This window comes from Entamoeba invadens (genome assembly GCF_000330505.1).
Source record: "Entamoeba invadens IP1 unplaced genomic scaffold scaff_1105074726609, whole genome shotgun sequence".
In the NCBI taxonomy this organism is placed as follows: Eukaryota; Evosea; order Mastigamoebida; family Endamoebidae; genus Entamoeba; species Entamoeba invadens.
Window position 1 is genome coordinate 158,932 of NW_004191835.1, and position 13,556 is coordinate 172,487.

General features: G+C 35.4%; 6 protein-coding genes across 6 annotated transcripts; 1 reads left to right on the forward strand and 5 right to left on the reverse strand.

The window, feature by feature from the left end:
- EIN_135610 (hypothetical protein) lies at positions 1-1,209 on the reverse strand (the record flags this gene model as incomplete). The annotated part of the gene is made up of 1 exon (XM_004185245.1): positions 1-1,209. A coding segment is annotated over one exon (1,209 nt), but the record flags the coding sequence as incomplete, so codon positions are not given.
- A 576-nt stretch (positions 1,210-1,785) lies between these two features.
- Positions 1,786-2,814, forward strand: EIN_135620 (ethanolamine-phosphate cytidylyltransferase, putative; the record flags this gene model as incomplete). The annotated part of the gene is made up of 1 exon (XM_004185246.1): positions 1,786-2,814. One exon carries the CDS (start codon positions 1,786-1,788, stop codon positions 2,812-2,814), a length of 1,029 nt encoding a protein of 342 aa, XP_004185294.1.
- Positions 2,815-2,921: 107 nt separating this feature from the next.
- EIN_135630 (hypothetical protein) lies at positions 2,922-5,866 on the reverse strand (the record flags this gene model as incomplete). Its single annotated transcript, XM_004185247.1, has 2 exons — positions 2,922-4,568; positions 4,661-5,866. The coding sequence occupies 2 exons, from the start codon at positions 5,864-5,866 to the stop codon at positions 2,922-2,924; spliced, it is 2,853 nt and encodes a 950-aa protein (XP_004185295.1).
- A 122-nt stretch (positions 5,867-5,988) lies between these two features.
- Positions 5,989-7,735, reverse strand: EIN_135640 (beta-hexosaminidase beta chain precursor, putative; the record flags this gene model as incomplete). Its single annotated transcript, XM_004185248.1, has 2 exons — positions 5,989-6,825; positions 6,896-7,735. The coding sequence occupies 2 exons, from the start codon at positions 7,733-7,735 to the stop codon at positions 5,989-5,991; spliced, it is 1,677 nt and encodes a 558-aa protein (XP_004185296.1).
- A 2,751-nt stretch (positions 7,736-10,486) lies between these two features.
- EIN_135650 (serine/threonine protein kinase cds1, putative) lies at positions 10,487-11,707 on the reverse strand (the record flags this gene model as incomplete). Its single annotated transcript, XM_004185249.1, has 1 exon — positions 10,487-11,707. One exon carries the CDS (start codon positions 11,705-11,707, stop codon positions 10,487-10,489), a length of 1,221 nt encoding a protein of 406 aa, XP_004185297.1.
- A 296-nt stretch (positions 11,708-12,003) lies between these two features.
- On the reverse strand, positions 12,004-13,410 carry EIN_135660 (tyrosine protein kinase, putative; the record flags this gene model as incomplete). Its single annotated transcript, XM_004185250.1, has 1 exon — positions 12,004-13,410. The coding sequence occupies one exon, from the start codon at positions 13,408-13,410 to the stop codon at positions 12,004-12,006; it is 1,407 nt and encodes a 468-aa protein (XP_004185298.1).
- Positions 13,411-13,556: the final 146 nt, after the last annotated feature.

The window sequence follows — 13,556 nt, forward strand, 5'->3', positions numbered from 1 at the left end:
ACCAACGGCACTTATTCGTACTTTCCACGTCATGTCATCACTACTACCTGTGTCATTTTTAGTGTTGGTATCTTCTTCGCCAAGATCATCATCAAATTCCTCATCACTCTCATTCTTCTCTTCTTTCAGATGTGATTTTGTAGTCTCGTCGTTTACAAAGGAGTTCGGATCAAACTGCAAATAGTCATTCCCAAGTTCAATCAACTCATCGACATCTTCATTCAACTTCTCGGGACTACATCTGATTAATTGCGCAACAAACCGGAGAACCGTCGCTTTGAAAATACACGTCGACTCGTCGTTGCTTTCTTCAATTTCTAACACATAGACGCCATCGGCTAAAGTCTTTTTTTCCTTACCAAAATCGCTATAAAGGAATGCAAACTTTGTCATGATAACGCAGAAGATCTCTCTCACAAAGTTCGCGATTTTGTCGCGAACGCACATACAAAAGTATGAGAAGGAGTCTAACAAAATCAGTGTTTGGTTCATCCTCTTCTTCTCTTTGAATTCTCGAAGCAACTTTTGTGTAATTTGTGTGATGAAAGTGTCGTCCATTTTCACTGCGACCTCAGAAATACATCGCAACACCGTGTTTTTCACATCGTCGTTCTGCGAGTCCACTAGAGGCAAAAGTACTTCCGAGCAGAGCGACAACGCACTTTTTACATCGACCATCATACTCTCCAAGAAGTGGACGTGTTTCTTGAAAATGATTTCTAGAGCCATAACAAGGCAATCTAAGTCATGAAATTTATCGATGGTTGGTGAAGTCAGTTTTTGTAGGAGTGAGACAGTGACCACCTTCGTAAATAGTTCGCCTTTCTTTTGATCGATTGTAAAGATGAAAAGGTTTTTATCGAGTAATAAAAGTGTGTTGGAGCGGATAGGACGCATTTTCGAGTAACTTTCAGACGTAAATATTTGAGCAATAGTTTTTAAAAAATTTTCTAAGTACTCTTCTTGTGTAATTTTTGGAAGAAATGAAGTGGTGAAATTCACGGCTTCTCGTAACGAGTCTAACACTGTGTCAGTGCTTGAAAAAAGTTCTGTAAAGGCAGACATTAATTTCTTTTGAGTTGTTTCAGTGATTGTTGTCTTTGGTTTGTTTTCTATATACGTAACAAACTCTTGGAGAGCACCAGTTTGAATGTGGTGGTCCCAATTCTTCATTCGATCATAAATGCTGTCAAAGTCGATTTGCGACATTCTTTAATGTTTTTGAGATATTCCACCTTCTTTATTGAGTTCATACTGGATTCTGTACTATTTCTAATTAAGAATAAGTTAATATATTTAATACTACTTCTTTTTTTTTAATTAGTTTAATTGTTTATGTCAATAAAAAAATATCTTTTGTTTGAATAAAACAATAAATTTTAATTGTTTATTCGAAACAGTTAAAATTTAACTGTTAATTCTCAAAAAAATCTATTGTGAATTAAACTTTTTTATTCATCATTACTCGAAAGCTTGGTGTTTCATTGTAAATACTATCACACAGAAAAAACTACAACAAATTGTGTAGTCGTTGCGATATTATAATAATTCTTGGTAATTAAGAAGTTGGTATTTTTGAAGTTTTTTTTAAGTTTACACAAAAGCCCGACACCAAGCTGGGCTACTTTCTAAAAAAGACGACAAGCCACTTCCACAACAAATTAATTGGAATAGGAAAAAGAATTAATAAATAAATTATAAAGAAAACAAAGAAATGCTCTAAGTACTTTTAAAAGATGAGTGAGATAGAAATTGCATCTAAACTTTCCAAAACTCAATAACCAAATGTCATCAGCTTTAGGCAAAGGTTTCGAGTCGCAGTTTGTTCATCATCACGTGAAAAATATCAAGACTGGCGTACCCCGAGTGTGGGTGGATGGCTGTTTTGACATGTTCCATTGGGGTCATGCAAACGTAGTCAGACAGGCTGCAGCTGTTTTTGGATATAAGTGTTGCCTCTGTGTCGGTCTTCATAGTGACAAGACTATTACAAATCAAAAGGCAAAACCCGTGATGAATGAAGAAGAGCGTACTGCAGCTGTGTTAGCATGTGAATGGGTCGATGAAGTGGTAGATGGGATTACATGGTGGTGTACTCCATATGACTTTGTGAAGTCGTTTAACATCGACTATGTTGTCCACGGCGATGACATTGTTTGTGATAAAGTGACTGGAAAGAACTGCTACTGGGAAATGGAAGAACATGGCATGTTGAAATTAGTCCCACGTACACAGGGAGTGTCCACAACCGATCTTATTTATAGAATGCTGAACCCAACTTCACAGGATCATTGGACGGGGTACAGACACTCTATTTTAACTATAGACAAGATCTTGTTGTTCTCGCAACAGAAGAGACAATTGAAAGATACTGATAGAATAGTGTATGTTGATGGGGTATTCGATTTGTTGCATCTTGGGCATTACAGACTGTTGAAGCACGCAAGAGAGAGCGGCGATTATGTGATCGTTGGTGTGTATGACGATGACATTGCAAATAAGAAATTGGGGAAGAACTACCCCATTTGTAATGTTGGTGAAAGAGTGATGAGTCTGCTTGCATGTGGGTATGTCGACAACATTGTTATAGGTGCGCCAGAAGGTGTCACAAAGGAGATGATTGAGAAAATGAATATCAAGCGAGTGATTCACGGAGTGAAGGACTACCAAGAAGAGAAGTACAAAGATGCTATCGAAGGAGGTATTATGGAAGTGTATGACACCAAAACGCAATTAACTGCTGAGGATGTCATTAATAGAATTAAAGAGATGCATGCCATGTATGAAGAGAGAAACAGTAAGAAAGAGAGGTAAGTTATAGTTTAGATGTTATATAATACTATATAATACTATACTATTATAACAATTAAATAATTTGCTATAATTCTTTTATATCATGAATACACACAATTCTAGATAATTTACTCAATGCAACCAAGTTGCTCAACATCTTGCAGTAAGTTGATTGAGTGTAAATAAATATTAAGAGGAATGGGATCACTCCAGACATGTTCTTCAAAAGCGTATCTCCAATATATTGGTGGTAGTGTGTGTTCTCCGAATGACAAGAACACGACAGACAAGTCAACGACCTTTTCAACAAATGGTTCTATTGTGCATTGATCTCCAATCGGTCCATACCAAAGTGCAGAAACAGGCATATCTTTCATATCTTGTAGAATGACCAATGGATTTAATGGTGATGATGCAAAGAGTTTGATATGCACAATCAACTTTGTAGTGTTAAAGAAGTGTACAGCCACGGGGATGGGTTGTAACAAGTTGTATTCAAGTTTCTCTGGGAATTGCACGAAGTGTCCCACAAATGACGTGTGTAGTGCTGCGAGCAAGTAAGTGTGTTTCGATAATTGAGCGACTTTTGAGTATTGTAGTAATTGGTTGTGAACGAATTGATATGGATACGTTTGGTTATTTCGATGTAAAATAGCAGGAACGAAATCGACGATACTCACACAGACATTCTCGTCACATTTCCAAAAGAGCATACAGACGTTGTCTACGACCTCCTCCAATATCGTTGGATATTCCATCTTCAAATATTGAAGAGCCAAATGGTCGTATTTAGAAAAGTCTTTAGTTTGTATATCATTAAAGTACACATCAAATGGTGTTAACTTTAGTTGTTGAGTCGTCTCCACACGGACTTCAAAAGCGTCCTTTCCAGAGAATGTGTTTTTGTTCAAGTTATTAGTGATTCTTAAATTAGACCATGTCTTCGACAACAATCGCAATGAGAGTAAAGTGATTGTCTTGTTCGACTTCATTTCAAAACGCACGTCAACTTCTTGTGCAGAAGTAATTCTTCCCATCAATTGCGATTGTAATAACAGAGGAGAGGTGATCGAATACCAAATCTCCTTTTCCCAATAATTCTGGTTCTCCGCTTCAATAACAAAAGAAAGGTGCTCGGACTCTTTAGTCACTAAATGTTCGACTGTTATTGACTTCTTCTCTTTCACATTCAATTCGTTGATATTAAACTTTTTGTAGGGAGAATCAAATACTCCACCACACACGACACCACCGGGTGTGATTTTTAATACCACATTTTGAAGAGAAGAATTAATGATGTTTTCTAGTGTAAGTGTAGTTTGGACTATTTCACCTGTAAAAACGTTTGTTGGGGTATCCACTGTGATTTGAATTGGTATCTTAGATGGAGTCACTTTGACTTTCAGATTATCTGCAAATGGTACAAAGATTGTGTAGTTGTACATATTAACATAAACACCTTGAAGTGTCGAAATACCAACTTTTTGAAACGAACACTTTACAGTGACAGCAGTCGTGGCGTCCGCATCAATATTGAAACTTTCAGACTTCTCCCCACTCTCTATGTCCAATCTAACAAAATCTATTTTAAGTGGCGAGTTGTGCTGATTCGTAATTGAAATATTGAACATCGCGATTTCGTTGATAGCGACAGTACTTACCGCAGAGTTGACAATAACACCAATTGGTGGATACAATGCAAGTGTGTTGTTATCTTTGATCTTAGCGTCACAAGCTTGTAAAATGAGAGCGAGTGAGTCCGTCTCTTTTTGCGTCTTAAACAGTTCGTCTGTCAGAAATGCAGCAGTCATTAGTGCGGATGTACCTTTTCGTTTCTAGCGAAGTAAATGCACCTAGCGTGACATACGCATCGAAACCCCCCGAGTCTCTCATCTGCACTGAAATACTGATTTGCTGCTATCATTAAAAACATCGCCGACTTTCTTGGACACGAGTCGATCCAATGGATCCCAATTTGTTCGTGAATGAGGGCAGAAAAAAGAGGAGACAAATTTGGCATTTGAATGACTTTCTCAAAATGGTCTTCCCACCTTTTCCCTTTGACCATAGCACCAAAATTCATTCCAATTCGCTTTGCCAAGCAGAAGTCACTGTCTGCCGCATTTTGGCATATTAAAGAGCTCTTCATAAAATACTCAAAGGCCGTTGTTGTGTGTATCGCAAAGGACTTTCCGACCATAAAAAGAGAGTAGCCAAGCATTTCATGACATCCATTCTGCTGTCTTAAATGACTTGAAAACTCGGGAAGTGCTTTCGTATAGTTTTCAATAGCTTTTATATAATTTCCTATTGAATAAGCCAAGTCTCCAATTTGCATATGAATGTTCCTATACGTTGTACTCCGCTCTTTTTGTTCCTGAAGAAGAGCGGCGTCAGTGAAGAACCCGCGCATGAGGCCAATGACTCCGGTGGTGCTCTGTTCCGTCTCTTCGAGGTCGCGTAACTTTGCATTTGCGATTTCATAGACCATATCCACTAGCCTTTTCCGTGCATTTTCAATACTACTTTTCTCATTGATATTCACTGTAATAGTGTACTTCCACTGCGTCCGAAACTTGATGTCATCTTTGGAGGAAAAGCACATGTATATCTTCTCACTTGTTTCCGACTTGAGGCGTACAAGTTGCTCTTCATCTGTGGATAACCCTGCGAGTGCACTGACGGTATCGCCATTGCAGTCGGTGTCGGAACACGCCAATACAACGGCTATAGGGTATCCCGTGTTTTCTGTCGGGTCTGAAATAGGTTCAACTGATGCTCCCCACCGATAAGAAGCGTACCAATCGGTGATGTACTTCTTATCATACGAGTCTGGGAGTATCTTATTCTTTTGTATTGAGTGGATGTCAGGAAATAATGAACACAGAACAACAGGGTGTGACGTGGTCCCAATTAAAGTGAGTGGACTTGCCTCGGAAAATATCTTAGGAAGTGTTTCGTCCAATTGTAGACGAAGTAATTTACTTGGTAAAAAAGTGAGCTTTGGGGCAAACGCGTAGCGCAAAAGTTTCTTCACGCTTCTCACGTGGTGTGATTCGACCTTTATTGACATTCTGATGTAAGAACTTTAAATATTATTTCCGAGTTTTTCACCATTGAATGTTCTATTTGTTACACATTTCACTCTCAAAATTATTAATTAATGGTCCAATGATAAAAGTGAACTTAAGTGAATTATTTCTCTTCAGGGAGTTGACAGTATGACGCATACAGTGGTCCAGCACTTCTCATGAAACCTCTTCTTTGTCCTAAACATCGGACATAATCTGCTCTAACTTCAAGACTTTCCGCATTGGTCATACTCTTAGCACTCCAAAGTCTTTCAGCAATAGCATTATACCGCTGGAAAATTCGTTCTATAACATTGGCGTCGTCGACACTCTCATGCCACGAACATCCTTCCCCACCAAGAACATTCTCTAGTTCAGCAGCAGTGAATGAACTTGTTGGGTCATTTGCGTAGAAGTCTCGATTTGTCCAAACCCACATGTGATGTTCACTTTGTGAAGCAAGTGGTCTCTGCATATCAAGATAGAATCCAGCAGACCAAATTGCCTTATACCCGTCATCTACTGCTTTTTTCAATAATGAAATATCACTCCAGACTTCAACTATTGTACTCTTGTCGGCATTCCCCTTTTTATAGACTTCTTCCCATGCAACTGGAGTCTTCCCACTCGCCATAACTTTGTCTTGCGCGTACTTGTTGAAGTACGACTCAAGTCCCAAAAGAGTCGAAATCCCATTTGCAGACATCCATTTCTGAATATCACTGTACTCAACAGCATCCTCCCATGCAGTCATGACCATTTCATCACCACCAATATGAACATAATCATTGCCAAAGACATTGGGCAACTCCCTTTGGAATAAAGCCTCCAATATCTTGAAAGTGGTGTCGTTGGTGGGATTAAGTGCTGGGATGTTTTCTCCATATCTCCACGTTTTAATAGTACTCCAACAATCTGCAACAACCCCGGGGTATCCAAGATTCCAGGACGCAGCATGAGCCTCTCAATAAGTCCATTTTACTATTAATATATAGTAATTTAATTAAAGTAAAAATAATAGTATAACAAACGGGGATGTCGATTTCTGGGTAAACGATAACTCCACGGCTTCTTCCATATTCAGAAAGTTGTTGTAAGAATTTTTGGGTCAAGACTTTATTTTGGTCATAAGCTCCTTTTGCGGACAAATTGGGATATTCCTTTGACTCGAACACGAAAGTCTGGCCATCAGTCAAGTGAAGGTGCAAAACGTTGGCCTTGACTGCTGCGAGTGAGTTAATGACTTTGACAAAGGTCTCTTTTGAGAGTGGATTTCTAGCGCAATCCAACATCAATCCTCTCCATTTGAAACGTGGAGAGTCTGAAATGGTGATTGGGAGTTGTGAGATAGCAAAGGACCCACTTTTACTCTCAAGTGGTCTAAACAACTGGATTAAGGTTTCAAGGCCATGTCTTGCACCATATGCATTTGAGGCAGTGATAGTGACTCCACTTGAAGTTGCAGAAAGTTGGTAGTCTTCATCGATACCAATTTTAAGTGTTGGGAAGTAGATGGGTGCAGTCAAGTAGATATTAATTGTAGAGAGTGTAGTAGTAGAGCCAGGGGTAATGTGTGGGATATCAATAACACTGAAAAGGGAGATTCTAAAGTCCTTAATACCACTTTGAACTTGTAAAGGGTATGTAATGGTATGATTGAAGTTGGACTGCATGAATGCCAAGCAGTTAATATCATTCTGACAATTCGATGAAAGTGACATTTTGACGGTTGATGTTGCAATGAGTGAAGTTGTACCTAAGTAATTGAAGGCAAGTGACTTTGGGTATGGCATCAATAACATTTGACTTTGGACATTCAAACCATTACCAGAAAGTGCCACTGATAGAAGTGTTGCAAATAAGAGGAACATATATCACATTAACAGTTTCGGCATTTCTTCTTAAATTTAGGTGTTAGGTATTTAATAAGTCAAGAAAGTATTCAAATTTTAGAATAATATAACAAGAAAAGAAGACCAAAGAAGAAAAAAGATTATCGATTATAAAAATTAAAATAAGAATAAATTTAATTCAACACTGTATTAATATTTGATGATTAGTTATTACGATAAAAATAATACTTATTTAATAAAATAAAACAAACTTTTTGGAAGCAAAGCAGAAAAAGATTTATTTGTCGATTCTTTAAATGAATTTGTTATTATTAATAAATAGTTATTGTTCTACATTTTTATTATTTAAAAATATATTTATTTTTTTAAATAAAAAATAAGTAACGAAAACAATCTCAAAATATATTAATTAAAAAACTAAATGTTAATTCATTTAGTTTTTTTTATGAAAATCTAATAAATAAAGTAATAAAAACTTTTATCAAATGCAAAAAAAAGATTTTGTATATTTTTATTCAGATGCTTTTCATAAAGTTTATTTGATTTTATTTATAGTAAATTTATAACAAAAAATTAAAATATTATCAATGAAATCCCATAATAATTGAAAATAATAATAAATAAGATTAAAATACAAAAAGAATAGACAATTTGAAATTGAAAGGATGAGATTAGGTCCGTGTTCCTGAATAATTTCTGATGTAACTTGACCTTCTGATCAATTATTTTTATTATTAATTAAGTTAATAATCAATAATAATTTTTATTTCTAAAACAATATTAAAAATTTCAAAAATATTCTAAAGTTATTAATAAAAATAGTTATTAATTAAGTAAATATTTTTTTTGATTAAAAAATAAACAAAAGAAAAATGATGTTTTGTTTAGCATCAAAAATCGATTGTTTTGAACTAATTTATTTATTTCCAGTTCGTTATTTTTGTTTCATTTTATTTCTTTATTTAAAACAAAGTAAATAAGTAATAAAATGAATTAATAATATAATACAAATAATCAAATATTTTGAATATCAAAAAAATTTCATCAGATAATCATTCACAAAAACCTTGTGCCTGATTTTTGTGAAAAGTTTGGATTGTTTTTTCAAAAATCAGGGTTAATTGTTTTTGTTAAGAAGTTGGCTTTTTTCCTTCGAATTTTTTGGGATAATTTGGAGGGTTTGATAAGTCATAAAAAAATTTCCAAACTTTCTAAAAAATTCATCACTTAAACTCATGAGTGATTTTCAGCCCGGTTTCATTTAAAATTCCGGGAGTCCAGATAGGCAAGAAAATGATCGATTTAATATTTCCGATGATGATTGGATATCTAGCAAATTGATATTATATTAACTATAAATTAATAGTTTTCAATAAAAAAGAAGCAAAATCAATAAGGAGTTACCACGTGTTCAAATTTAAGGCTGCAAAAACAGGTGATGATAAATAGTATCCATATATTAAAAAAGAACTAGTTGAAAGTTGACTCAGTTTGATGAATGGGATATAAAGAACACTCTGAACTGGATATCCAAAGTCGAATGAAGAGCGCTGACGGCAAGATCGTGATCACTCGAAGACCAGCCCTTGAAGTAGTCGAACCACCTCAGGCCAAGTTCCTCCTTGTTGCTCTTCTTATTCTTGTGATCGTCGCATTCAGCAACATCGTATTTATGAATTAATTAATGTTATTTGGAAGTTATTTTGATACATAGACTCTCTTTTCCACTTCATTTCATTCAATCCTTTTTATATTAAAAAGGTCATCGAACAGAATGCAAACTCTGTCAAAACTTATTCTTAAAAAATCTTGGGCGGGTTTCTTTGAGGTACAAGCGAAAATACTTATAAAATAAAAAACCCCAAATTTTTCAATGAAAGAATGTCGAAGTGTTACCAAAGCAATTCACTTGTTTTATTATTGCCAATTTCGCCCGATTTTTTATATAATTTTTATTTATATTGTTGTTGTTTAAATATATAAAACATTTAGTTCATCTTTGCATAAAAAAACTATATTTATTTGTATACAAAAATATGTTATGATTTATTTCCCGATGTTTGCAGAAAAATAAAACGAAATTTACACAATTATTATGGTATTTAATTATAGAAAAACCATTTTAGGGTTGACCAATATACTCTTTTTGCTTTTTCACATTGTTATTTTACTCATTACTGAACATAATTGAAATGGCATAACATCAATGAATTTCAAATTGAGTCAAATCAACTTGTGCAACTATTTATTGGCAACAATAAAACGAAATTACAAGTTTAAGAAAATTAACCATATTTTTGGTCATAGAATGATAATAACTATACCAAACAATTAATATGAGAAACTTATTTATTTTGTTGTGTTGGTTGAAAAATGACATATTTTTTAAAACAAAACCTTTGTTCATCTTTAAAGGCCTTTGGAACTGAACTTTTGTGTAAATTCACTTGAATCTTTGTGTAATTACGAAACATGAAGTTAACAATATTTGTTCCACGAAAAACAGTTGAAAAATTCAAATAAATTTATTTTGTTTTTAACCAACTTTTTCAGCAATTAAAAATAAATAAATAATTCATTAAGTTTTTGTATATAAATAAATCAACTATGAATTTATTATAAAGAAATTATAATAAATTATATAATCATTGTATTAAATTATAGAAGTAATTTACATTAAAATATATAAAGATCTTATTCAATTAAAATAAATGTACACGAATAATTAACAAAAATACCTAAGATATTTATTCACACAAATCCAATCAATCAATCAATAGGCACAACGCACTTCTGGTACATTGCTCTTTCAATATCTCTTGGGAAGAACTCACTTTTAAGACATTGTTCAGCCGAGTATCTTTTTTCGGGGTCTTCCACAAAGATGTTATTTAAAAGGTCTTTAACAGCATCACTCTTATTTTGTAGAGGGCTTTCTTTATACGCACCTTCTTTAATTTTTCCTTTAACCGTTTCAATGGTACCTCCTTCGAATGGAAATTTAAAAGTGAGCAACGCATACATCATCACACCAGCACTCCACACATCTGCTTTCGTCCCGTCATACTTTTGACCGTCCATTGTCTTAAATAACTCGGGAGGAGAATAATACTCGGTGCCACATTTTGTCACCGCAGGATCATTCTTGATGTTTTTCCCAAAGCCAAAGTCCATCACTTTCACTGAAAGCTTGTCAAGATCATTCTGCGACTTTCCACAGAGCATGACATTTTCTAATTTGATGTCGCGATGGACAACCCCTTTCTTGTGTAAATAAGTAAGAACGTCAAAGACTTGTCGCATGATAATTTGCACTTGCTTCTCTGTCATACTTTTGTGTTGGTTTAAGTAATTTGCAAGCGTCTGTCCTTCGACAAATTCCATCACAAGAAATACAAAAATTTGTGTTTTGATACAATCGAAGAAGCGCACTATATTGTTATGTTCTAATTTGGTCAATATTTCACTCTCTCGCTCTGCAACTTCTGACTTCCTTTTTGTCGTCACGTCCATCACTTTCACAGCACACACTTTATTGTCGTTAGTCATTGCCTTGAAGACTGACCCAAAACTCCCCTTTCCAATATACTGAAGCAGTCGGTACTTCTCGAAGAAACAATTTTTGAGTAATAATTTTAGATCTGCAGAGAGGAAAATGAGTGCCACTTCTTGTGGTGGATTGCTTTGAAAGATTCGTATTGTGTCAAACGACTTAATAAATGTCTGGTAATCCTTTTTGCACATACTATCGTTAACATAAAGGCCATTTGCAGACAACACACTCAACATGTATGTCTTTTTATTTTCTATATCATCTAGACACTCAATACTGAAATGGTTTCTACTTATAAAATTATAATTTAACCCCAACGATTTCCTCCCTTCAACTTCTTTTTTGTGTGTCAACAATTTGACTTTGGGTTGCGGGGAAAGGTTTATCAGCACACCCCAGTGACTCTGTTCACAAGGGTTTGGTGTGTGTTGTGCCATTCTTTTTTTCAAGTTTTCTTTTTCAAATGAGTCACTCCATTTCCTTTCATTGTCATTCAAATAGATTTTTATCGGTAAGTATCCATGATATTATTTTCTGTTATTTATATGCTTAATACCAAATAAATACCGATATAATCAATTAAAAAATTTGTCATTGGCATTACAATTAAATAATTGTTCAATGATTCAAAAAATTCAGTCTTTTTTTCTTTTAAATATTATAATTGAGCGAACAAAAAAAGAATTCTGGCAGCACAATTCTGAAATTGAATAAACAAAATATAAAAGTTGTTTTACACTTTTTGGAGCTCACTCTTCTTAATCACTTTCATCAACTTCACGACGATCGCAGCAAATGACGGTCTCCCTTTGGGTTCTTTCCAACAATCTGCAATTAATGAGTCAAACTCTGAATATGGAGATTGTGGTATTTCAAGGAGGTTCCCATTGTTAATAAAACTTCGTACTTCTTCCATAAATTTGAACTGTGGAAATGGCGCAGAGAGAGTTGACAACTCCCAAAGAATCATGCCATATGAGTATACATCACTTTCTAACTCAAATTGAGACGTTTTGATCACTTCAGGAGCAAGCCAAAAGGGACATTCGACTGAGTGACACGTCTTATAATTATTATCAAATGTCGTCATGCTTTGCCCAAAATCTGTGATAGAGACTTGCACTATCTCATCGCTCCCATTCACTTTCAGTATCACATTCGGACTTTTCAAATCGCGATGTACCATCGGTATCTTCTGCCCAATTAAGAGCGTCATCCCTTTAGCGATACTCACTGCAATATTCAATCGAGTGCTCCATGGCATTTTTGGGTGTGTTGTGATGTAGTCGAAGAGTGACCCCCCATTGAAATATTCCATTACCACACACAAAGGAGAGAGACAATACCCATGTATCCGCGCTATATATGGACACTCGGGGAATCGAATGAACTCACACTCTCTTAAAAAGTCTTCGACACGCTCGATGTAATATGGAATGAAGTCATCCCCATTCATCACCATCCCTTTAATGTCAATTTCAGACTTTTTCACAACAACTTCTTCATCAATTCCTTTCACTTGACATAACATAATATCAGAAGAACTCCCTCGTGTGAGCGTGCGAATGACTTGAACATCTTTGTAATCAATCGGCTTCTTCCTTCGCGACAAACGCTTGACTAAAACATCCCAACAATTCAACACAAATGAGACTAAATGCCCCCACGTGTTCACTTGAAAAGACCCTTGTGATAACGTTTGACAGATTTCGTCGTAAGTGACACAAAAGCATCCATCTACATTCACATCATTACTTAAACAATGTGGACACAAGATGTCGAAACTCATTTTGATCTGTGGGAAGTACTTCACCGTTGCATTAAGTAAGTTAGTCAACCCTTCCCACACTTCTGACGTGAGTTGAATATTTTCGATGGTATCGACATTCACAAAGACCCGCACTGAAATACGCCGCTTGTCTAATTCCCATTCACAAAGGACTTTAAATTTACTTTCTTTGATATTGATGTTGCCAACTAGCCCACTTCTCCACGCGTTTGTCACATTGTACTTCACACTAAATAACGAGAGAAAGATCATGCAGAATTGAAGTGGTAAACTGTTGAATCGAAAGCACCTTCCTATCTCAATTTGTGTCTTCTTTTCTTTCTTCCAAAAGGTCGAACTCTTCACGTCCATCCCAAAGTAATTCAGAACAATCACTTTGGGTAGCACCACCTTTTTCTCACATATATCCATTCGAGATGTTCGTGGAGAAAGCTTTGGGGATTGTCTTGGTGACATTCTAAGTGGTGAGAGTGGTGGTGTCGTCACTGCATTGCCAA